The sequence below is a fragment of the Cryptomeria japonica genome, chromosome 7, assembly GCF_030272615.1.
Source record: "Cryptomeria japonica chromosome 7, Sugi_1.0, whole genome shotgun sequence".
NCBI lineage: Eukaryota > Viridiplantae > Streptophyta > Pinopsida > Cupressales > Cupressaceae > Cryptomeria > Cryptomeria japonica.
The window spans coordinates 569,536,435-569,562,273 of NC_081411.1; the positions used below are offsets into that span (position 1 = coordinate 569,536,435).

The 25,839-nt window shown below is 33.1% G+C and overlaps 3 protein-coding genes and 4 pseudogenes across 3 annotated transcripts; 2 read left to right on the top strand and 5 right to left on the bottom strand.

Annotated features, from left to right (window-relative positions):
* Positions 1–23: 23 nt before the first annotated feature.
* Positions 24–1,079, top strand: LOC131036315 (cytochrome f-like; annotated as a pseudogene).
* Positions 1,080–6,744: 5,665 nt separating this feature from the next.
* On the bottom strand, positions 6,745–15,910 carry LOC131856853 (small ribosomal subunit protein uS3c-like; annotated as a pseudogene).
* A 542-nt stretch (positions 15,911–16,452) lies between these two features.
* LOC131036313 (photosystem II CP47 reaction center protein-like) lies at positions 16,453–17,109 on the top strand. Its single transcript, XM_059208793.1, has 2 exons — positions 16,453–16,717; positions 16,838–17,109. The coding sequence occupies exons 1-2, from the start codon at positions 16,453–16,455 to the stop codon at positions 17,107–17,109; spliced, it is 537 nt and encodes a 178-aa protein (XP_059064776.1).
* Positions 17,110–17,353: 244 nt separating this feature from the next.
* LOC131036312 (NAD(P)H-quinone oxidoreductase subunit 2 A, chloroplastic-like) lies at positions 17,354–20,816 on the bottom strand (annotated as a pseudogene).
* A 304-nt stretch (positions 20,817–21,120) lies between these two features.
* LOC131036307 (small ribosomal subunit protein uS7c-like) lies at positions 21,121–21,588 on the bottom strand. The gene has a single exon (XM_059209128.1). It carries the CDS (start codon positions 21,586–21,588, stop codon positions 21,121–21,123), a length of 468 nt encoding a protein of 155 aa, XP_059065111.1.
* A 1,610-nt stretch (positions 21,589–23,198) lies between these two features.
* Positions 23,199–23,516, bottom strand: LOC131036311 (ATP synthase epsilon chain, chloroplastic-like). Its single transcript, XM_057968162.2, has one exon. The coding sequence runs from the start codon at positions 23,514–23,516 to the stop codon at positions 23,199–23,201; it is 318 nt and encodes a 105-aa protein (XP_057824145.2).
* A 364-nt stretch (positions 23,517–23,880) lies between these two features.
* On the bottom strand, positions 23,881–25,818 carry LOC131036310 (photosystem I P700 chlorophyll a apoprotein A2-like; annotated as a pseudogene).
* Positions 25,819–25,839: the final 21 nt, after the last annotated feature.

Below are 25,839 nucleotides of genomic sequence, written 5' to 3' on the forward strand. Positions count from 1 at the left end.
TGTATGGTTATTTCAATGAATCAATGCAAAACCAAGGAAATAGTTTTGGAAAGATCCCAATCCTCCCATCGATTCAGTTTGTTCTTTTTTCAATTTCCGTCTTAATAATGATAGATATAATGACTCGCACATATATTGCAAATGCATATCCCATTTTTGCACAACAAGCTTATGAGAATCCTTGAGAAGCAATTGGGCGTATTGTATGTGCCAATTGTCATTTGGCTAAAAAACCTGTGGAGATTGAAGTTCCACAGTCCATGCTTCCTATATCATTTTTGAAGTAGTTGTTAAAATACCCTATGATAAGCAAATAAAACAGGTTCTTGCTAATGGTAAGAAAGGGACTTTAAATGTAGGAGTTGTTCTTATTTTACCCGAAGGTTTTGAATTAGCTCCTTCGGATCATATTTATCCTAAGATTAAGGAAAAAATAGGTGATCTTTATTTTCAAAACTATTGTCCCAATCAAAAAAATATTCTAATAATAGGTCTTGTTCCTGGTCAAAAATATAGTGAAATTGTATTTCCCATCCTTTCACCAAATCCCACTACTAATAAAGCAGCTCACTTCCTGAAATATCCCATATATGTAGGTGGTAATAGAGGAAGAGGACAAATTTATCCCGATGGGAGCAAAAGCAACAATACAGTCTATAACGCTTCAGCAACGGGTCAAGTAAGTAAAATTGTGCGTAAAGAAAAGGGTGGATATCAAATAACTATTGATAATCCATCAAATGGTCGACAAGTGGTTGAATTTGTACCTCTAGGACCGGAACTTCTTGTTTCAGAAGGCGAATTCATCAAGGCGGATCAGTCATTAACGAATAACCCTAATGTGGGTGGATTTGGTTAGGAAAATGCAGAAATAGTACTTTAAGATCCTTTACGTGTTCAAGGTCTTTTATTATTCTTAGCATCTGTCGTTTTAGCACAGATATTTTTGGTTCTTAAGAAGATACAATTTGAGAAAGTTCAATTGGTCGAAATGAATTTTTAGGCGCATAAAAGTGAATCTCCATCTTATGGATGATTCATGCAATTATGTAAATAAAAATTGCAATAATAAAGTCATACTTTTTCGAAGTCCTTCATTTTCCCCTTCCCTCTGTTCGAATATATTGATTGATTGTGAAGAATGAGGAGATATAAAGAATATGTGCATCTTTAATAATGAGTGATTCAGGAACAAACTTGTTAAACAGTGAGTTCCCTAGTTATGCGCAACATTCAATATTATATACCGCCCCAAGTATTATTTCAAGACATTCTATATATGAACCTCTTCAAACGGATTTTATTGCTATTGATTATATGATCCCTATAGGACACAGTCAACGAGAATTGATTATTGGGGACAGGCAAACTGGTAAGACGGCAGTAGCTACAGATACAATTATAAATAAAAAAAATCAGAATGTAATATGTGTTTATGTCGCTATTGGCCAAAAAGCTTCTTCCATAGCTCAGGTAGTTAATACCTTTGAAGAACGTGGTGCAATGGAGTATACCATTGTGGTAGCGAAAACTGCGGATTCTCCTGCTACATTACAATATCTTGCTCCTTATACAGGAGCAGCTTTAGCCGAATACTTTATGTATAAAGAACAACATACATTAATCATTTATGATGATCTTTCCAAACAAGCACAAGCTTATCGACAAATGTCTCTTCTATTAAGAAGACCCCCTAGCCAGGATGCTTATCCAAGAGATTTTTTCTATTTACATTCTCATTTATTAGAAAGAGCAGCTAAATTAAATTCTCAATTAGGTGGAGGGAGTTTGACTGTATTAAACGGGTTATTTTTTCACCCACTACTAAGCCCATACTGCCTCCCATGAACTGAAAATCCATAACTCTGAGTGCAACAGAAATGCCATTTATTTCACCTACACCTGTTTGAATAGCATCGGGTAAACCTGTTTCTTTTTTATAGGAAGTATTATAATCTTGATAAGACTATTCTTCTGTTTCTATAAATTCTTATTTTTGGTACTACTAGAAAAATATATAAGAGATCATTAGGCCAAGCGGGCTCACCATAATAATTATGTCCCATGCCTTTAGCTAATTGAGCCCTTAATACACGATCATTTAAGTCAGGTTTCTTTGTTATTGGGATAAGTAGATTTTTATGAATGAATCTTATCCCCCGAAAGAACCGGACATGTCAAATTTGATCATCCAGCTCGAGCACTAGTTGAAATAAAAATGATGAGCGACGTATCATTAGAATAAGTATAACTAAGAACTAAGAAGATCTGTAGTTAATTCATCATTTTCTTTTTTCATATGCACAGTATCCAAGTAAGCTCACAAATTTGATCATGAAGCAAATTGTTGGAATACCCAAAGTTCTACATTCCTGAATAGCAGTATATTCTCCTTTTTGATCAAGAATTATTACAATATCGAGCAATTTTGTCATGTATCTAATACCCCCTAGATCTTCCTGCAATTTGTTCAATTCTCTCTTGAGTATTGTTGCTTCTTTTTTCATAAATCCATCAAATCCTCCCATATTTTTTTTTCGTTAAATAGAAAATGAAACGAGTTGGAATTCTTAAGATAATAAATAATTGAATCTATTAAAATGACATAGTGGGTTTTCATTTACTCAAAATTCATGAGTATATACGTATGTAAGAATTGATAATTATTATCAATTTTAGGATCTTCCATATAAAGATTCAGATCAAAATGTGTCTCTGTCCCAATTTTCTTTCCAAAAATAGGAAGTTTAGAACCTAGGTAAAAGGCAAACACTTTGTTGTCTTCCAAGAGAGTTATTTCTATGATCGAATCCGAATTAGGCTCTGTGAGATCCAGGTAATAGTAATAGCATTACTAAGTAAAATTTATTACTTAAATTATCCTTTCCTTTTCATAGTATGAAAATGCATGCTTTTCCCTTACATTTCAATAGGGTAAACTATCAGAGTAAAAGAAGGGGTCTAAAGAAGGAACCTTGTAGGGGAATCCTTAGGTTTTCAGAGCATTGGATTCTCACCAATGTTTGCATTACTCAAGCCGACATTCTCGCTTCCACTTCATCCACATTTTCTTGCGCAGACACTTCCCTCTGAGGCGGAACGCTCCCCTACTGATGCATTTTTATTACATCCCACAACTTCAGCAGATCGCTTAGTCCTGGTCATCTTTGGTGCAAGAGCGCTCGAGCAGTAAGCTATTATGCACTCTTTCAGAGATCACTACTTCTAGGCGAACCTCCTGGCTGTCTTTGAACTCCTACCTCCTTCATCACTCAGTGATCATTTAGGGGCCTTAGCTGGTGATCTGGGCTGTTTCCCTCTCGATGATGAAGCTTATCCCCCATCGTCTCACTGGCTGACCCTTGTTTATCTCTAGTATTCAGAGTTTGTCTCCATTTGGTACCGCTCACGCAGCCCACACCGAAACAGTGCTTTACCCCTAGAAGATCTAGTCAACCGTTGTGCCTCAATGCATTTCGGGGAGAAATAGCTAGCTCTGGGTTCGAGTGGCATTTCACCCCTAACCACAACTCATCTGCTGATTTTTCAACATCAGTCAGTTCGGACCTCTACTTAGCTTCACCTAAGCTTCATACTGGTCATGGATAGATCACCCAGGTTTAGATCCTGATGATATAGGATTATTGCTACTATTGAAAATTTGGTATGTCAAAAATATTAAATGGCGTTTAAAAGACTCTAGTCAATTTCACTCAATTGTAAAAACAATTTTGTATGAATTTGAAGTGGATGATTTCCTTTTGAGAGAAAATAGATTGTTTTTAGTACAAGAACAAATCTCTTACTTTGAATCGAAGTTAACTCCCCCTATTGGTTTCTTTCATGAACATTATGAAAAAAGAGAACAACCGAGACTTCTTTACTTTCGATATTTAGCTGAATTTATTTAGCTAGGCCTAACTCATAGAATAGGCCTAATGAACTCCGAATTAAATTCATTGTTTTTAGCAGAAATGCTGATCTTCACTGCTTTTTATCAGAAGATTACTTTGATGCCAATTCACTCATCCTTCAGAATAACAAGACCAAAACCTGTTGCCTTACCGCTTGGCCATGCCCCATTGTTGCTTTATTTTAATAAATTAATATCAATTGGCGCAATGTTTCATTTTAATTCATTCTTATCTAGTGCTATGCAATTATTCATAGAAAAACCGAAGGGATCATTTCTTCAAATCTATATTTATAGGGGAACCTAAAAAGAAACAAGAATATACATTCATTGGTCATTCTCTATCAGAATGGTTAAAATATTCTATGAATAAATTATCCCTTCCAACTCAAAGACTAAAAGTCTAATCTTGCCGAAGAAATTCGATTGATTGGCCAAATACTTTTGGATCTTTACATCATTTTTATTCATCAGAGAATCAAAATGCCAGTTATCCTCAACCTCCATATTTGTCTAGACGATGCTGCCTTTCATTTGAATAATCCCTTTTTTGCCAAATTGCCTGAAGCTTATGCAATTTTTGATCCTAGCATTCTCAATTTCAAGAAGTTTGGCTCCAATAAGTAAACGGGCGGAGAAAGCCACTAGTTATGAATTAGGTATAGAACCAATGTGAGATACCTGGATCCAATTTAGAATTCGTTATTATATGTTTGTTTTAGTTTTCATTGTTTTTGATGTGGAAATAGTCTTCCTCTATCTGTGGGCCATGAGTTTTGATATTCTGGGTCTATTTACATTTATAGAAGCTTTTATTTTCATGATTATCTTAATTGTTGGTTTAGTTTATGCATGGAGAAAAGGAGCATTGGAATGGTCTTAACTCCCAAATTTCGGAATAATAAAAGGCGAGTAGAAAATTATCTAAATCTAAAGCCGGCAATAAATCCTATAGAATCATCTTTGCTTGATCAAACAACTTCAAATTCAGTGATTTCCACTACTCTAAATGATCTATCCAATTGGGCGAGACTCTCTAGTCTATGGCCACTCCTTTATGGTACTAGTTGTTGTTTTATCGAATTTGATCGTTACGATTTGGTGCCAAGATCCAGTCCTAGGCAAGCCGACTTACTTATAACAACCGGAACCATGACCATGAAAATGGCTCCTTCTTTAGTGAGATTATATGAACAAATGCCTGAACCAAAATATTTAATTGCTATGGAGCCTGTACTATTACAGGAGGAATGTTTAGTACAGATTCTTATAGTACCGTTCGCGAAGTAGATAAGTTAATTCCTATGGATATCTATTTGTCGAGTTGCCCTCCTAAACCAGAAGCTATTATAGATGCTATAATAAAACTTCGTGAAAAAATAGCTCAAGAAATATCTGAAGATAGAAACAAGTTTCAACAAGGAAAGAGGTATTTCACTAGAAAACATAGGTTTCATTTTGGATCCAGTATTCTTATTGAAAATAAGGAGGAGAAGTTTTTTCATCAATCTTATGAATCTCGGTTTGAATCGACTTTAGAGATAACTCCCAAAACATCTGAACCCATTTCAGAGATATCATACCCTTTGAAAAATTTGAAGAAAATACGAGAGGTTGCTGGCGAATGAATAATCGTTAGTAAAAAGTAATGTGCAGGAAATAAAAAATAAATTTTGAAAATTCCATTAGAAATGTGAAATCCTTATACAGATACTTTGACAATAAATAGTAATCAAATGCAAGGTCGATTATCTGCTTGGCTAGCCAAGCATAAGTTAGCTCATAGACCTTTGGGTTTTGATTACTAAGGCACAGAAACATTATAGATCAAAGCCGAGGATTGGGTCTCTATAGTCATTGCTCGATATGTTTATGGTTTTAATTATCTTCATTCTTAGTGTGCTTATGATGTAGCACTAGGGGGGTCCTTAGCTAGTGTATATCATCTTATGAAAATAAACGATAATGCAAATCAACCCGAAGAGGTGTGTATAAAATTATTTGTCCCAAGGGAAGATTGCAGAATCCCGTCTATTCTACGTATTTGGAAAGGTGTTGATTTCTAGGAACGTGAACCTTATGATATGTTTGGAATATTTTATGAAAGTCATCCATGTCTAAAACGTATATTGATGCCAGAAAGTTGGATTGGGTGGCCTTTACGTAAAGACTATATTGCACCTGATTTTTATGAAATACAAGATTCTCATTGAGTGCAAAAAAAAAGAAAAAAGAATGAAATCCCAGTATGAAAAGAGTTTATGCACGTAGACATAGATCTATATGTATCGATCTATGTCTATCTATCTACATAGGTTATACATGTAAAAAAATAGAATATATATCTATATAAGAAAAGAATAAAATTAATTACTATTACTCGTGAATTCCATTTTTTTAGGGAAAATATAGTTTTGATATCCATTTTTTATAATCTCATGCTTGTACTTCTACATTTGTAAGGATATTATATGTCTAAGGTTTAATATTGTATTAAATTCATTTCATAAGTTTTCCCTTACTATAGTGTGTGTTAACATATAAATTGGAAATGTCTTGACCTTTTTGGAACAAGTTCAATTCAAATAGCATCGATTTAAAACACCTTTTTTTTTACTCTTTTTTTAACCTAAGGACTTAATCGTATAGATATAGAAAATACAAGATTTCTAATCATAGCAAAAGAAAGGAAACGGATACTCAATATGAGAATGATTAAACATAATTCGAATGCATAAGAATGAATATCTTATATATGCAGATGGAATCATGTGGAAAGCCGTATTCGACGAAAGTCGTATGTACGGTTTGGAGGGAGATCTTTGATACCTTTAGAGATCCACCCTACAATATGGAGTTAAAAAGCTGAAATAAGTACCTTGCATAGCTGATTCTTTTTGAGCTCTCTCAATTCCATTAAGACACCCTTTAATTTGTATTTTAATACCTTCTACATCTGCCTTTTCAGCCAGTTCAATAGGTTTTTTCATTATTTTTCTTATTTCAACTCTCTCCTTTAGTTGTAGAGCAATATATTCTACAAGAATTTTGGGTTCTCTATAAGGTTTCTCCACTTTTTCTATAGAAATGACAAGCTTTCTATTTACAAAATCAAGCATACTTTGTACAAGCATATTTTGTACTTCCTTTCTTAATTGCTTAATTTCTTGTTCGTCATCTTTTTTTTCCTTTTTTTCTTGGGCCATTTTTTCGATAAACAAGTCGACAAATGCAATATATATATTTACCGAAATCAATTCAGTCTATTTTAGAATCTCTATACATGTAATTCCTTCATAACTAGAATTTATGGAACTTTTTATATGTTGTACATAATTTTCAATACAATTATATATTCTCTCATCTTCTCGTAGATCTTCATTAGTGCGTAAGCCAATTGTATACCACCACTGATAAACACCAGAATAAGCAATATTGATCGGACAAGGGGCACCTCCTTGGGTAAAGGCTTCTATGGCCAGTTGACCAAAATGAGGATCCCAAATTGTATGAGCAATAGGTCTTACATGTAAGGGGTCGCGGACCCATGCTTCGAAATTGCCTTGCCAAGCTACCTTGTTTAAATAGATCTAAATAGATATTTTTCTTTATTTAGATCTATTCATATATGATAAATAACAAAAAATTTAAATGTATATGGTATCATATGTATGAGACATATTCATATAGACCCGCGTGTGAAAGAATAAGTCTTTCTTACTTCTACTTCAAAATATGTTTATATACATTTGAATAGAGAGATTCGTATTTTTATTTGACTGATACAATGAAGTATTATTTTGATAGTCAATTGTTCATTATTTTTCATGAATCATCGTGAATTCGTTGGACAAATTAGAAAGAAATTGATGGAGACTTCCTTTTCTCTTTTTTTATTAGAAGCGGAATTTGATTCAAGGAATCAAATGTATAATGAAATACCATTATATATATAATAGTATGCTATTTGAACAAATAAATGAATTACGACTATAAGATCGAATTAATTCCCGATTAAGTTGAGTGAGTCAGATGGATCAATTTATTTATTTTCTTAAAAAAATAAATAAAAACGAAATAAAGAGGAAGCAAAATTTGTATTTTATCTGTTAAAAGTTGTACATTAACAATATGTAGAAAAAATATAGGAAAATATGTGAGGAAAATGAAAACAAGGATTCTGAATATATTGAAACAACCCCCGTAGAAAATGGATACAATTCGGAACGTTTTAAGCATTTGTGGTTTTTGTGCGAGAATTGTGAGACCTTTATATATAAGAAATCTTTACTAGAACAAAAAGGTGTTTGTGCAGAATGTGGAGCAACTCTGCAAATGACTAGTTAAGAGTGAATTGAACTATTAATTGATAATGGCACTTGGCATTCTATAAACACGAAGTTATCTAGTATAGATGTTTTAGAGAAAAAACATACGACATTTGACATCAAAATGGTTCGAAAGGTTTCAATTTTATTGTACAAAGTAATTTCTGGCAAATATTTTTACAAAGAATTTTTTAAAAATAAATATTACAATAAAGCATTGAGAATATTAGTAGCATACAGCAATACTCTTGTTAATATCCTTAAGGTTGCACTAGGATCGAAATTCATAAAATATTTTGAATCTATATATATACATAAGTAGACACAAATTGATCATATAATTAAAACTTCTTATGTTCTTAGTAACACGCCTAATAAATAAAAAATAGAAAAAAAAATAGACTTCTTTGATGGGAATAGAGGGACTCAAACCCTCACGATCTATAAAACCAACGGATTTTCCTCCTACTCCAATTTTCATTGTTGTTGACATTGACATGTAGAATTGGACTCTATCTTTATCCTCGTCCAATTATTACTTCCAAAAATGGGAGTAAACGCAAATCGTCTCTTTCTAGAGAAGCTCTTAATTGGAAAAATCCTTCAATTTTGATTTGAAGCCAGGCATAACAAACCTAGAACAATTAAAGCTCTAATCGTTATTTTTGTTTATTGGTGATATATAATGCTTTTTCAAGTGTTAAATAAAATACAAAAGACATTCTGTAAATAATGTATTGTATCCAATTCAAATTATGTTGATTCATTAGAATAGCTTCCGTTGAGTCTCTGCACCTATCTCTTTCTCAGAAAGGAAACTATTGTCTCTATAAATTGGATTTGGCTCAGGATTCCCCATTCAAAATATCCCAGGGTTCCCTGGATTTGGATGCTATCACTTGGTAAGTTTCCATACCAAGGCTCAAAAAATTTAAGTTTGTAGCATCTACCGATTCTGCCATATCCCCTTCTTGTAGAACGAAATCATAAAACAATTTATTTTCTCTCAAAAGGAAATCATCCACTTCAAATTCGTACAAAATTGTTTTTACAATTGAGTGAAATTGACTAGTCTTTTAAACGCCATTTAATATTTTTGACATACCAAATTTTCAATAGTAGCAATAATCCTATATCATCAGGATCCGATTCCATCTCGATATAGTCCATAAATGTAAGCCAAGAACCATACTAATTTAAATTAGAAAAATTTCTAAGCATTCTAAAAGATCTAATCATTTCTCCTACTCCGTTAAAGCAGGAGTAATTATACTGCAAAACTTTGATGAGATAGAAGTTCCTATAAAACTTAACCAACAATAAGGGAATTATGCAAGAAATATAAAAGAAAAATCCAATGAAGATACATAGAAAAATATCATATTCCTGAACATTGAGTATATATTTCCATGTATCAAATGATGTTAGAATTATTAACACATTCCTTAGAATGGTTCAAATGATTTTGTCATAGTTTTTCTTTATGAATAGAAAATGAAAATTATGATCATTTTCATAAAAACAATCCACTCTTAGTCTTTGAAATCTCTTTTTTACCCTTCCAATATGATCTATCCATTTTCAATCTAGAACATTTCATAAAAAAATGCAATGTTGGTCGTTATAACGGAGTATAGCGCAGTTTGGTAGTGTGTCATCTTGGGGTGGTGGAGGTTGTGGGTTCAAATCTTGCTGCTCCGAAAGCAACGGTAAACAAGATCATGTAGATCTATTCTATTATTGAACATTAATATATTCTTATTCGTCTCGAAGGTTTCTACGGGAGATGCATTTATTTGCATATTCCCGTAAAAAACAACACAACTTATTAGTAATAAATTTGTAAAGGAATCTATTTAACTTCGTAAATACAAAAACTAATTTTTATCTTCTAAAAAAAAATTTAAAAAATAGAATAAAATGCTAACTTAAAACAATCTTTAGCTATAAAAACAATTTTAGAAGCTAAATGATATAATTTAAACTTAATGTGATTATTAATAATCAAATTGAATTATAATAAGAAAGACGCAGTTAATGCAGCTTATTCAACTAACTTTGTGCAATTAATTTGTACAAAAAAAGTTCTTGTTATTTATAGAATAGATAGAGGCGAAGAAGATTTGTCTCCCCTATTTACAAAGAGAGAGTTTAATTAGTAAACAATGCAATATTTAAACATTAATAATAATAGCTACAAAAGAGAGGAAGATTTTTTATGGATACTTTTTTTAAAAGGGCAAAAAATAGATAGGTATCTATTATACGAAACCAAACATACCAAAAAGAAAATAGGATTTTTAGACCCTATTTAGAACGATACTTCTTTCATTCAATTTTCATTAATTTAAGAATTTCTATTTGTACCCCCCAATTAGATCTTATCTATTTGTATTGTTCCTTTAATTAGCATTTTATCTACATTTTAGACATGGATGACTTTCATAAAATATTCCAAACATATCATAAGATTCTCGTTCCTAGAAATTAGCACCTTTCCAAATACGTAGAACATACGGGATTTTGGGATCCTCCCTTGGGATAAATACTTTTATACACACCTCTTCGGGTTGATCTACATTATTGTTTATTTTTGTAAGATGATATACACTAGCTAAGGAACCCCCTGGTGCTACATCATAAGCACACTGAGAACGAAGATAATTAAAACCATAAACATATAGAGCAATGGCTATAGATACCCAATCCTCGGCTTTGATCTGTAATGTTTTTGTGCCTTGGTAATCAAAATCCAAAGGTCTATGAGCTAACTTATGCTTGGCTAGCCAAGCAGATAATCAACCTTCCATTTGATTACTATTTATTGTCAAAGTATCTGTATAAGGATTTGACATTTCTAATGGAATTTTCAAAATTTATTTTTTATTTCCTGCTTGTTACTTTTTACTAACGATTATTCATTCGCTAGCAATCTCTCATATTTTCTTCAAATTTTTCAAAGGGTATGATATCTCTAAAATGGGTTCAAATGTTTTGGGAGTTATCTCTAAAGTCGATTCAAATCGAGATTCATAAGATTGATGAAAAAACTTCTCCTCCTTATTTTCAATAAGAATACTGGATCCAAAATCAAACCTATGATTTCTAGTGAAATACCTCTTTCCTTGTTGAAACTCGTTTCTATCTTCAGATATTTCATGAGCTATTTTTTCATGAAGTTTTATTATAGTATCTATAATAGCTTCTAGTTTAGGAGGGCAACCCGGCAAATACGCTAGTTCCTGTTAATTCATAATATAAGAAACTATTGTGTTGTCCATTTAATGGATTACTTCCCTTATTCTGTAAAAAAAGGAGGAGCCGTATGAGGTGAAATTCTCATGTACAGTTTTGAAGCGGAGATCATTTCAATTGAATGAACGACCGTAATGAATGTCAACTCAATCCAAAGGGGAATATGCGGAAGCTTTACAAAATTATTATGAAGCCATGCGACCGGAAATTGACCCCTATGACTGAAGTTATATATTATATAATATAGGTCTTATCCACACAAGTAATGGGGAACATACTAAGGCTTTGGAATATTATTTCTAAGCATTAGAACGAAACCCATCTTTACCACAAGCTCTTAATAATACGACCTTGATCTATCATTACGTGCGGCTATCTATACTATAGAATGAATTCGTTTAGAACTACGGAAAAGAAAAAAAAGAGGCTTTCTAAATATGCATTGTCCAAAACAATGATTTTTTATCAGCTGTAGTCAAAAGAATATCGGAGCCCAAATATGAATCGGTAAATATAGCTTGGATAGTCCATGGATAAAATAAAATCAATTCAATTGATGGAAAAAGCACCATAAAGATCAATTATTGAAAGTTCGGGCTGATACGATCAAATCTTCTCATGGGCAAAAAAAGGATTCAATTTATGTAATAGGGTTGATTTACTAGGCTATTGAGCAGCAGTGTAGCAGACCCCCCATTACTGGGTTGAGTCCTCCGCAAAAAGTCAAAAAATCTAAATATTCTGACCAATTTAGGGTGAAAAATGGGGTCAATCCCTTAGCGAAACTGGGATAAAGTTGAGCTAAAAGCTCATGATTTAAAATAAACTCATGAGGAAGTGGTATCTCTTTAGGGTCCACTCCAGCATCTAAGAGTTGATTAATAGGTAAAGAAACATGTATTTGGTGTCCTGCCCAAGATAGAGAGCCAAGTCCTAGTAACCCTGCTAAATGGTGGTTCAACATGGATTCCACATCTTGGAACCAAGTCAATTTTGGAAATAAGGGATAAATGTAAGAAAATATTGCAAGAAATGTTCCAAGAAAAAATGGAACAAGAAGAATTAGATCGAATAAGAGAATCTTATTCCTTTTCAGAATCAGAATTTTTCAAAGGGTTCTTTGATGATTTGTCAATAGATGAATCATCTATAAGTATTAATTATACTAAGAAACCCAATGAAAAATTAAAATTGTTGAAAGGGCGGCAAGATGCTTTTCAATATTTTAGGGGATTAGAAAAGAATAGAATAGTTGATCTATGGAAGGTTAAAACATTTCTTAAAAATCCTTTTGTAAATTATGATATTTTATCAAATCTCGGATGGAATCTCAGAAAAGAGATAAACCAATTAAATTGTATTCGATTTCTAAATCAGAATTTATCTTCAAGATCTTCTTCATCATGTGATCAAAATAAAGAAGAATTAACATTAAATGATGATTTTCAATTGAAAAAATTTGTTCTTAAAATAACGGATCAATTTACTCTATCAATAACTAAGCCTAATCAGGGTTACTATAATGAAATTGTCTTGGATGTGGATTATCGCATGAATGAATTATATGAACTTAACAAGAATATATTATTGAACAAGATCTTCAATTACAGAGATAAATTAAAGCATCATTCTTTCTTTATGCTACTCAATATTCTTGATAAAGATAATAAATATACAAATCAAATAGCAAAGGATGATAACATCAAAATTTTCATTCAACTAATATTGAATAAATACAAGATTTAAATTGACGAGCATTTTGAAAAAATGTTTAAGAGATTCCATGGTAATTGGGTTTATGAATAATAGTGAACAAGCAATACAGGTTGCGAGATACATCGGTCAAGGTTTTATGGTTACCTTATATCACATGAATCGTTTACCTATTACTATTCAATATCCCTATGAAAAATTGATTCCATCAGAACGATTTCGCGGGAGGATCCACTTTGAATTTGATAAATGTATTACTTGTGAAGTATGCGTCCATGTATGCCCGATCAATCTACCTGTTGTGGATTGGAAAGTCAGAATAGGAAAAAATGATTGTAAAATTATAGTATTGATTTTGGAATTTGTATCTTTTGTGGAAATTGTGTGGAATATTGCCCTACAAATTGTTTGGCAATGACTGAAGAATATGAACTTTCAACCTATGATCATCATGAATTAAATTATGATCATATTGCTTTAGGACGTTTACCAATATCGGTTGTTGAAGATTTAACAATTCAAACAATTCTAAGCTGAACATATTAACTTAGTATGTCTAAAGAAACTACGGATAAATTTTATGTTTTAATCACTTCTACGATTATTTAGATTGAGCTTCGATCAAAGAGTATCTGATAAATAAATTTTTTTTTTTTGACAAATCGGGAATTAATAATATTCCATTAATAATCTCACATGTGTGATTGATCGGAATCTATTATTGATCTATAGATTAATTAATCAGTGCCCATATCAAATGAAATTATAAATCTAGTATAGCATATAGGTAAATGGGGTAACTTTTTATTTAGTGAATGGGAGGAAATAATATTCAAACTTATTGTACACATAATGAATCGACCTGAACCGATATATGATCTTCTTTTGGCTCCTCTAACGCTAAGTCTTATATTTAGAGGTATAGGAGTAGTATTACTTACTAATATAATTTATTCCACTCTTTCATTGGGACTAGTTCTTATTTGTATATCCTTTTTCTATATTATATTGAACGCGGATTTTGTAGCTATTGCACAAATCCTGATCTACATAGGAGCTGTTAATATTTTGATTCTATTTGCCATGATGTTGATGAATAATCCGAAATATCCTAATTATGCCCCTCCCTGGACCGTCGGAGATAGAATTAGTTCAATAGTTTGTACAAGTCTTTTTTGTTCATTAATTACTATTATCTTGAACATATCATGGTTTAGAATATCTTTGACTCAAAAATCAGATCAAATGTTAGAACGAGATTTAACAAACAATATTCAACGTATTGGGGCTCATTTATCCATTGATTTTTTCCTTCCATTCGAACTTATTTCTATAATTCTTCTGGTCACTCTTATAGGAGCCACTACTATAGCTCATCGAGAAGAAATAGTTTGAAAATGCTTTAACCATTCAACCATGGATGCCATGGTAAAGCAGAAATTAAAAAAGTTGATTTTAAATTGAATTTTAATTTATGTTTCTAATTTTCAATAAGAAAGAGATTTGGGATTGTTAGCAATTTATATAGGATAAAATGCTAATTAAAGGAACAATACAGATAGATAAGATCTAATTGGGGGGTACAAATAGAGATTCTTAAATTAATGAAAATTGAATGAAAGAAGTATCGTTCTAAATAGGGTCTAAAAATCCTATTTTCTTTTTGGTATGTTTGGTTTCGTATAATAGATACCTATCTATTTTTTGCCCTTTTAAAAAAAGTATCCACAAAAAGTCTTCCTCTCTTCTGTAGCTATTATTATTAATGTTTAAATATTACATTGTTTACTAATTAAACTCTCTCTCTGTAAATAGGGGAGACAAATCGTCTTCGCCTCTATCTATTCTATAAATAACAAGAACTTTTTTTGTACAAATTAATTGCACAAAGTTAGTTGAATAAGTTGCATTAACTACGTCTTTCTTATTATGACTCAATTTACTAACCGAGTTCTATTGAATTAAAAAAGAAAAAAAATTGGATTCTACATCTATTAGATCAATTAATGTAAATTATCTGATAATAAAAATGTATTGATATTGATATATATTCTATCTATAAGGTGACATAGATCAATAGGAATATTGAACTATTTAATCATATAAAGTAGTAACTACTTTATTAAAATACAAAATAATTATTGAATGGCATAGCATTTATCTCAACATTTATATAGTTGGTTAGGATCAATCCAAACCATTCAAATTCAAATATAATTCAAAGTGCCGACTATTCAACAACTTATTAGAAACGCGAGACAACCAATAGAAAATAGAACAAAATCTCCTGCTCTTAGAGGATGCCCTCAGCATAAAGGAGTACATAAGGTGGTAACATGATATCTTAAGCGGGTACCTTTTTTGGTCTGACAACATGGATAGATCCTTCTCAAATTCCGTATGCATCACTTCGAAGTACAATTTCTATTAGATTCATCAAAATTTCATGTATTGATTCTTCAATACCTATTATTACGGAATATTCATTTGATATATTGTGAAATTTAGCAGGTGTGATACATGTTCCTTCTACTTCTCCAAGTAAAAATCTTCTTATTGCGTTTCCTATTGTATTAGCTTGACCTTTGCGAAGTGGAGATAGAGTGAAATGACTATAATGAAAACGCTTATTCTCTGTTCTGGATTCAACGCACTTCAATTCTGGTATCTTTATTGAGACTGCTATTTCATTCTGATTCATAATATTATTTCAAATAAATAATTTAATCCTTTCTTTCACTTTCAATTTATTCAATTCTTATACACGTCTCCTTTTGGGAGGTCTACATTCGTTATGTGGCATAGGAGTTACATCAAGTACATAACTTAATTGTATACCACTTTGAGCAATGGCTCGTAATGTTGTATCTCTCCCCAAACCAGAGCCACTTATCATACCTTCTGCTTCTTTCAGAAGACCTTGATTTACTAAGGTAAAATGAGTGATAGGACCAAATAAGCGGATGTGCCTTTCTTTGTAAAATACCTAATTCATTGGGTGTTTTGTAAAGTAATTAATTACTTTACTTTGTTTGATACAAAATAAATGGGACCAATTACCACATTGTATATTGATACATATAAATGATAAAATATATCCGCTTCTCAATTCTATTTTTTGAAACTGTTCTATTAATAGATAGATGTTCACCTTTGAGAGAAAGGTATAATTCCATAGCATAATCTGTCTCTAATGCGAGAAAGTTACATAGTGTCTACTTTTTCTGATAAAGGGGTATTTTCATGGGTTTGCCTTGGTATCGTGTCCATACCGTCGTGTTGAATGATCCTGGCCGGTTAATCACTGTGCATATAATGCATACAGCTCTAGTTTCTGGATGGGCCGATTCGAAGGCTCTTTACGAATTAGCAGTTTTCGATCCATCCAATCCTATTCTTGATCCAATGTGGAGACAAGGTATGTTCATTATACCTTTTATGACTCGTTTAGGAATAAAGGATTCATGGGGTGGATGGAGTATAACCGGAGAAACTGGATCTAATCTAGGTATTTTGAGTTATGAAGGTGTGGCTGGGGCACATATTGTGTTTTCTGGCTTGTGCTTTTTAGGAGCTATCTAGCCTTGGGTATATTGGGATCTAGACGTATTTTGTGATTCTCGTACAGGAAAACCTTCTTTAGATTTGCCTAAGATTTTTGGAACTCATTTATTCCTCTCAGGAGCAGCTTGTTTCGGATTCAGAGCATTTCATGTAACGGGTTTGTATGGCCCTGGAATATGGGTGTCTGATCCTTATGGACTAACTGGAAAAATACAGCCCCGTTCTGACCCCACTTTTTCGGGGTCACCTTCTAACCTTGAACCGCAAACCAAAAAGACGGCTAACTTAGCCTACTCCATCCCTCAGGACCAACAAAGGGTAGTGCAGGAATATTAACCTGTTGTCCATCAACTACACCTTTCAGCCTAATTTTAGGCCCTGAATCACCCTCCATGGACGAACCTTGCAGAGGAATCCTTAGGTTTTCGGGGCATTGGATTCTCATCAATGTTTGCGTTACTCAAGCCGACATTCTCGCTTCCGCTTTGTCCACATCTACTTGCGCAGACACTTCCCTCTGAGGCGGAATGCTCCCCTATCGATGCATTTTTTATTACATCCCACAGCTTTGGTAGATCGCTTAGTCCCGATCATCTTCGGTGCAAGAGCGCTCGAGCAGTAAGCTATTACGCACTCTTTCAAGGATCACTGCTTCTAGGCGAACCTCCTGGCTGTCTTTGCACTCCTACCTCCATCATCACTCAGCGATCATTTAGGGGCCTTAGTTGGTGATCTAGGCTATTTCCCTCTTGATGATGAAGCTTATCCCCCATCGTCTCACTGGCTGACCCTTGTTTATCTATAGTATTTAGATTTTGTCTCCATTTGAGTACCAAATATTGCAGATGGTTCCATGTGAGCAATCATATCTCCTACCTCAGCATGATCATCTGTGATCAGTATTTCATCGCAGAAACCTTGAATTTTCTCTTTGAACCATTTCGCATCATGTTTGCAATAAGTACCTACACAACTCACACGAATCCCCATTTCTCGAACAAGTATCTTAGTGATTGAAGCAGCGTGCATTGTATCACCAAAAACAACTGTTTCTTTGCTCGTCAAATTCTGACAATCAATAGATCTTGAAAACCAAGCAGCTTGGGAAACAAATCGAGTCTGTCCGTCAATATAAGGTTCATAATCCACTCTTGAAAATTTGGTATGTCAAAAATATTAAATGGCGTTTAAAAGACTATAGTCAATTTCACTCAATTGTAAAAACAATTTTGTACGAATTTGAAGTGGATGATTTCCTTTTGAGAAAATAGATTGTTTTTAGTACAAGAAAAAAACTCTTACTTTGAATCTAAGTTAACTCCCCCTATTGGTTTCTTTTATGAATATTTTGAAAAAAGAGAACAGCCGAGACTTCTTTACTTTCGATATTTAGCTGAATTTATTCAGCTAGGCCTAACTCATAGAATAGGCCTAATGAACTCTACATTAAATTCATTGTTTTTAGCAAAAATGTTGATCTTCGCTACTTTTTATCAGAAGATTAGTTCAATGCCAATTCACTCATCTTTATCTCTAGCTATATTGTTGAAGGTATTGCGAGACAACCAGAGGCGGAGGGTAAAATACGAGGCACCTTACTGCTAAGTTTAGCTTTTATGGAAGCTTTAACTATTTATGGATTAGTTGTAGCTCTGGCAGTTTTATTTGCTAATCCATTTGTTTGATCTCAGAGACCAAAATCCGTATTCTTCAGGATTTGAAAGACCCCCCTCTATCAATTTTCTTGTTCAGCCAACAGGGGAGGGGCTGATCCAAAATAGTGGACTTATACTTCACTTGTTTCAGTCAGAAAGATTTGTGACACTCGGAGAAGTAGATAGATAGAACAAAGTTTTTTTTTTCATAATTGTATCCTTACTTATCATTATGAGGGACCTAGGACTTACTAAGTACTCGAAATCTACTTATCCAAAATTTGAATAATAGTAGGATCGAGTCGGAGAAAAAACTTTGTAAAAGTATCCTTGTCTATGAGGGGAGGGCGTATGAAAAATATAACTGATTCTTTCATTTCCCTATCCTCTGTCGAGGGTTTCGGGTTAAATACCAATATTTTAGAAACAAATATAATAAATCTCAGTGTGGTGCTTGGTGTACTGATCTATTTCAGAAAGGGAGTGTATGCGAGTTGTATATTTGAATAATCTAGCTGGATCCAACCAACTACACTTTGTAGATAGAAAAGTTCATGATCTCAACGAATTACTTCTAAAAGGGAAAAAATATGGAAGAACTATAGCATTTTTTAATTGATTGGGAAATTTTATTACCAATCCCAACCAACAAGAGAAAATCTTTAGAATGGTTAAAGCTAAACTGCTTGAAGTCCAAGCACAACTGGGTACTCTTTCCACCGTTGTGCTAATATGAGAAGGGTTCAAAGGCATAGTTGGAGGTTGATCTGATATATAACATTCATATCAATGGAATTATTCAATCTATCTACTAAAAAATAGTCCTAATCTCCCATCCAATTTTTTGGGTTTAAATGCAGAATCGACGACCTACACAAAAGCGAATTTATTCAAGAAAAAGTAATTAGGAAATATGAATGAAAAGAAAAAAAGAAGAAAAAGAAAAAACAACTTTGTTGATAATAAAAAATCCCTTTTGGCAAAAGATCCCTTCGTAGATTTTGGTCTTTGATAGATTGATCTTATTTTTATACATAATATGAACAAAAAGGGCAGGCTCAGTAAAAAAAAAAGCTGAGCGGGAGAGCCGAATGAATCGAAAGGTTTGTGTTCGGTTTGGGAAGAGATTATCCATTCGTTCAACTTATGAATAGATAATCTACTTTCATTAAGTAATCTATTAGATAACCGTAAATAGAAAATATCAAGTACTATTCAGAGTTCTAAAGAACTATGTAAAGGAGCTTCTAATCAACTTGAGCAAGCCCAAGCTCACTTACGGGAAGTAGAAAGGTGAGTATGCGAAATTCGGGTAAATGGATATTCTCAAATACAACAAGAAAAAAATGATCTTATCAATGTTGCTTCTATTAATTTGAAACAATTAGAAAATTTAAAGAATGAAACCATTCACTTGGAACAAGAAAGAGTAATTGAATTGGTTCAAAAACAAATTTCTTACCAAGTTGTCCAAAGAGCTCTAGGAACTCTAAATAGTCGTTTGAATAGCGAGTTACATTTACGTTTATGTATGATCGAGCATAATATCGACCTGCTCCTAGCCATGAAAAACATAATTGATTAACAGTATATATAATATAGTAGGTCTTCTTTTTCAAAAGAGAATTAACTAGTGTTAATGGTAACTATTCGACCTGATGAAATCCTTCATATACATCGGGGGTCCATTGATGAAAAGGAACTAGGGAAAGCTTGAATGCAATTCCTACCGTTATAGATAGAAGTGCAATCCAAATTCTTGGAGAGTTATACATTTGTGTATTTATAAGACCATTGGCTATTTCTTGAAGTTCAATCTCTCCTCCAGATAGACCATATAGCCAAGAAAGACCATAAGCAAGAATGGAAGAACTTGTTCCACCCATAAGTAAATATTTTATAATAGCCCCATTAGACCGTACATCTCTTTTGGTATATCCAAATAATAGATAAGAACATAGACTTAAACATTCTAAAGATACGAAGATAGTTGTTAAATCATTAGCACCACATAAAAACATTCTTCCTAGAGTAGCTGTTAATATGAACTAGTAAAAACTCTGTTACAGCCATTTTTGTACATTGAATGTATTCCACGGATAGAGGAATACATAAAGTGGAACATAATAAAATTAGAAACCGAAATATTTTATTAAAATTGTTTGTTTGGAAATTACCAAAAAAATTGATTGTAGGTTCTTCTCTCCATTGAAATAGCAAAAAGGTTGTGCTTAGCACTAAACTTGTTAAAGAGATGAAATAAAACCAAGTTGTCTTTTTTTGATCAGAAATGAAGTTGATCACTAGAAGAAGGAATAGGCCGAAAATCAGGGTACATTCTGGAAAAATGGAACTTCCATAGAAGAGAAGCAAATGAAATTCTTTCATAAAAATGATTTAAAAGTATTAATTGAAAATGAGTTTTTCATTTTGTCCGGATCATAATTTAGTAACTTCAATGAATCTTCGAGCAACATTTTCTTTCATTTACATTTCTATAAACCTAATGAATAAGATTGAATATTCATCCATAATCTCCTTATTATCATTTATCTACGATTTATTTTTCATTCTTCTTTTCCTTTCGTTTTCATTCCAATAAAAGAAAATTTGGATAAATTTTGTCAAAGTAAGTTTTCTTTTATTGGCCAAAATGCAACAAATCTGTGGATCTATTTATATAGTTAGTGGGTTAATGGTAATGTGCAAAAGCTTTATTGGATTCTGCCATTTTATGAATCTCCTCTTTCTTGCGTATAGCATTGCCTTTCTCTCTAGCAGCATCCATTATTTCGTAACTCAATTTGAAATGCATATTTCGACCAGAACATTTTCTGGATGATTCTAATAACCAACGAATAGCAATTATTTTTCCTTCTTTGTTTTTTATTTCAATGGGAACTTGATAAGTGGATCCACTTACACATCTTGATTTTACTATCAATTTGGGAGTTAATTTGTGTATTGCTTGACGTAGAACAATTAGTGGATTTTTCTCTGTTTTTTGTTGAATCTTTTTTAGAGATTGATAAAAAATTTGATAAGCTAATGATTTTTTTCCATGTTTAAGAATACAATTAACGACCATGTTAACTAATCGATTATGATAAATCAGATCAAATTTCTCAATTTTCATTTCTACAGTACTTTGGCGTGACATGAGTGTGAAAAAGGTTCATTAATTTATTTAATAAAGACTAATAATTACTTATTTCGGCTTTTTAACTCCATATTGTAGGGTGGATCTCTAAAGGTATCAAAGATCTCCCTCCAAACTGTACATACGACTTTCGTCGAATACGACTTTCCACATGATTCCATCTGCATATATAAGATATTCATTCTTATGCATTCGAATTATGTTTACTCATTCTCATATTGAATATCTGTTTCCTTTCTTTTGCTATGATTAGAAATCTTGTATTTTCTATATCTATACGATTAAGTCCTTAGGTTTAAAAAAAGAGTTAAAAAAAAGAAGGTGTTTTAAATTGATGCTATTTGAATTGAACCTGTTCCAAAAAGGTCAAGACATTTCCAATTTATATGTTAACACACACTACAGTAAGGGAAAACTTATGAAATGAATTCAATACAATATTAAACCTTAGACATATAATATCCTTACAAATTAGTTTGTTTTAACCTCCTCTAGTCCCCTTACAAAACGTTCGATATTGGGTTAGCCATAAACTTTACATGTTTTTAGCAATTGACATGGCATCATCATAAAATGATACAAATCTTAGATAAGAATATACAATGCACTAGAACACCCTTTTTTACGATTTTTTACTGAGACAACATCTAAGATTCCTTGAATTATGTGATATTTAACACCGGGCAAATTTTTAACTCTTCCACCTCTTACTAATACTATGGAATGTTCTTGTAAATTATGGTCAATACCAGGTATATAAGTAGTGATTTCATATTTAGAGGTTAATTGTACTCTGGCGACTTTACGTAAGGCAGAGTTTGGTTTTTTAGGGGTGATAGTGGAAAAGTTGACAGTAAAGTTATCTTTACTGCCACTATACAAAACCGTACATGAGAATTTCTCCTCATACGACGTCTCATTCAATTCTTTTGATGACATTTTTGTTTTTCGAGTATTCCCTTTCTTCATTATGGAAACTTGATTGGGTAGTTTTCCTATTTTAACACGAATGATTAGTATATATATATTATTTATTTGTAAAAAAAAAGCTCTCCGAATCCTTCAGGATTACTTCTTGATAACAGTATAGGCACACAACCAGGGAGATATAGTCACGATAGACCTTATAAATTGTTCTCAGATTTCATCCAAGGTAAAGAAGGAAGATTCTGTGAAAATTTACTTGGAAAATGGGTCGATTATTCAGATCATTTTGTTATTGTGGTAGGTCCCCTTCTCTCATTGTATCAATGTGGATTGCCCTGAGAAATCGCAATAGAGCTTTTTCAAGCATAATACAAAATACTCATTTTGTAGCCTTTATTGTCAAAAAGGCTTTTCTTTCAAGTGATATTGTATCATGTTATGTATGTATGACGCAACCCAATTTCTTATTTCGATTGACCTGAGGACCTTTCCACAATTCTCATTTTATATAGAAAAAAAATATAGATTTCTTCATTTTAGGCGCAAAAGAAAATGAGAAAAAAATTGCAATAGCAGACCGTATGGGCATAGATGAAAATGTGCCTAGTTATTGGCTCAGGCAAGTTGAAGACTTCTTTATGATCATTATCCATTTACTTCCAATTTCATAAATTAATATTTCTTTATCTGAACAAAAGAGCATCAACAACCTCTAGTCGTGTTCTATCTCTTTTGAGAGCCACATCAACTTCGATTGCTTGTCTCTTGCCTTCAACTCGCGCACGATTAGCTATAGCTAGTCTAAAACTTTCTTGAGCCTCTTGAAGATCAATATCAATACCTCTTTCTGCATTATTTACCAATAATGTGATTTCATTATTGTCTATCGTGGCAAAACCACCCATCAAAGCCATAGTGGACCACTGAGCATTGAGTTGTATCTTCATGACTCCTATATCCAAAGTTGTTACAAGTGCAGTATGGTTGAGTAATACACCCATTTGACCATTATTGGTAGCTAGTATTATTTCTTGAACTTCTAAATCCCAAACAACTCGATTGGGAGTGACTACACAAAGGTTTAGGTTCATTTTGTTTCTTTAAATTTCTTTTAAGTTCATAGCCTTTGCGGTAGCTTCATCAATGTTACCCACCAAATAAAAAGACTGTTCGGGTAGAACATCAATTCTCCAGAAAGGATCATTTGAAAACCTCTAATTGTCTCTATTAGACTAACATATTTATTGGGGGAACCAGCGAATACCTCTGCTACAAAAAAGGGTTGTGAGAAAAACCGTTCAATTTTTCTTGCTCTTGCCACAATTAAATGATCGTCTTTTGATCATTCATCTAATCCAAGAATAGCTATAATATCTTGAAGTTCATACCAAAAGGATTGTATCCATTAATTAGTTGTGAAGAATTTAACCAAAGATAATCTCTTAACCATCCCATTAAATAAGTGGAAGACTCATTAAATTGAGCTACATTTTTCTGCCATAAGGTAATATGTTTCCAATGCCAATAGAAAGTAACCCATCCAATGGTATTTAACATCCAGAAAACTACTAAATAAAAAGCATCCCAGGCAAAAATATCGCAAGTAACGCCCTGTCCCGGACCATCGCAAGGAAAACTATAACCAAAATCTTTCTTATCAGGCATTAGCTTAGAACCGCGCGCATCTAAAGCACCTTTTACTAAAATCAATGTAGTTGTATGCAAACCTAGAGCAATAGCATGATGAACCAAAAATTCTTTGGGACCAATTGTTAAGAACAGTGAATTTTTATTATCGTTAATAGCACTCAACCAACCGGGTAACCATAAGCTTTTGCCAGCATTGAATGTTGGATCATTTGCTAAAGATAAGAGTACATCAAAACCATATAAGGTCTTACCATGAGCAGATTGTATCCATTGAGCAAATATGGGTTCAATCAAGATTTGCTTTTCTGGAGTACCAAAAGCAAGCATAACATTGTTATGAACATAAAGTCCCAAGGTATGAAAACCTAGGAATAAACTAACCCAACTCAAATGAGAGATTATGGCTTCCTTATGCTCCAACATTCTCGCCAATACATTATCTTTATTCTGTTTTGGATTATAATCTCTAATGAGAAATATAGCTCCATGAGCAAATGCCCCTGTCATAATGAATCCGGCAATGTATTGATGATGAGTATACAATGCAGCTTGGGTAGTAAAATCTTGTGCTATGAATGCATAGGCAGGTAAAGAATACATGTGTTGAGCTACCAATGAAGTAACAACTCCCAAAGAAGCTAGAGAAAGACCTAATTGAAAGTGAAGAGAATTATTGATTGTGTTGTAAAGACCCTTATGCCCGCGTCCTAATAAGCCTTTCGGAGGAACATGTGCTTCTTAAATATCTTTTATATTGTGTCCAATCCCAAAGTTGGTTCTATACATATGACCAGCAATGAAAAACACAAATGCAATAGCTAAATGATGATGCACGATATTAGTTAGCCATAGACTTTGTGTTTGTGGGTGAAATCCCCCGAGAAGAGTTAGAATAGCAATTCTCGCCCCTTTAGTAGTACCAAATAAATGACTACTGGAATCAGGATTTTGAGCATAAAGATTCCACTGACCTATAAAAAGTGGTTCCAACCCTTCGGGATGCAGTAATACATCTAAAAAATTATCCCATCTTATGTATTCTCCTCTTGATTCAAGAATAGCGACATGAACTAAATGCCCCGCCCAAGCCAAAGAACTAACTCCGAAAAGCCCTGACAAATGATGATTGAGACGAGATTCGGCATTTTTAAACCATGAAACACTTGGTTTCCATTGAGGTTGTAGATGCAACCAACCCGCTGTTAGAAAGAGAGCAGAAAGAAATAGCAAGAAAAGAGCTCCACTATAAATATCTTCATTAGTGCGTAAGTCAATTGTATACCACCACTGATAAACACCGGAATAAGCAATATTGACCGGACCGAGGGCACCTCCTCGGGTAAAGGCTTCTACGGCCGGTTGACCAAAATGAGGATCCCAAATTGCATGAGCAATAGGTCTTACATGTAAGGGGTCGCGGACCCATGCTTCGAAATTGCCTTGCCAAGCTACATGGAATAAATTACTAGAGGTCCACAGAAATATTATAGCTAACTAACCAAAGTGAGAAGCAAAAATCTTTTGATAAAGACGCTCTTCGGTAATATCATCATGAATCTCAAGGTCATGTGCAGTAGCAATACCAAACCAAATACGACAAGTAGTTGGGTCCTAGGCCAAGCCTTGGCTGAACTTTTGAAATCTTGATGCCATAATGCTTTGCAAATCCTCCTA

What these genes read in the sequence shown, in the direction of transcription:
- LOC131036307 (XM_059209128.1), bottom strand. Translation starts at nt 21,588, where the DNA reads ATGTCACGCCAAAGTACTGTAGAAATGAAAATTGAGAAATTTGATCTG.
- LOC131036311 (XM_057968162.2), bottom strand. Translation starts at nt 23,516, where the DNA reads ATGGGTGTATTACTCAACCATACTGCACTTGTAACAACTTTGGATATA.
- LOC131036313 (XM_059208793.1), top strand. Translation starts at nt 16,453, where the DNA reads ATGGGTTTGCCTTGGTATCGTGTCCATACCGTCGTGTTGAATGATCCT. An exon ending in AGAAACTGGATCTAATCTAG is followed by an intron (nt 16,718 to 16,837) that starts GTATTTTGAGTT and finishes ATTCTCGTACAG; the next exon opens with GAAAACCTTCTTTAGATTTG.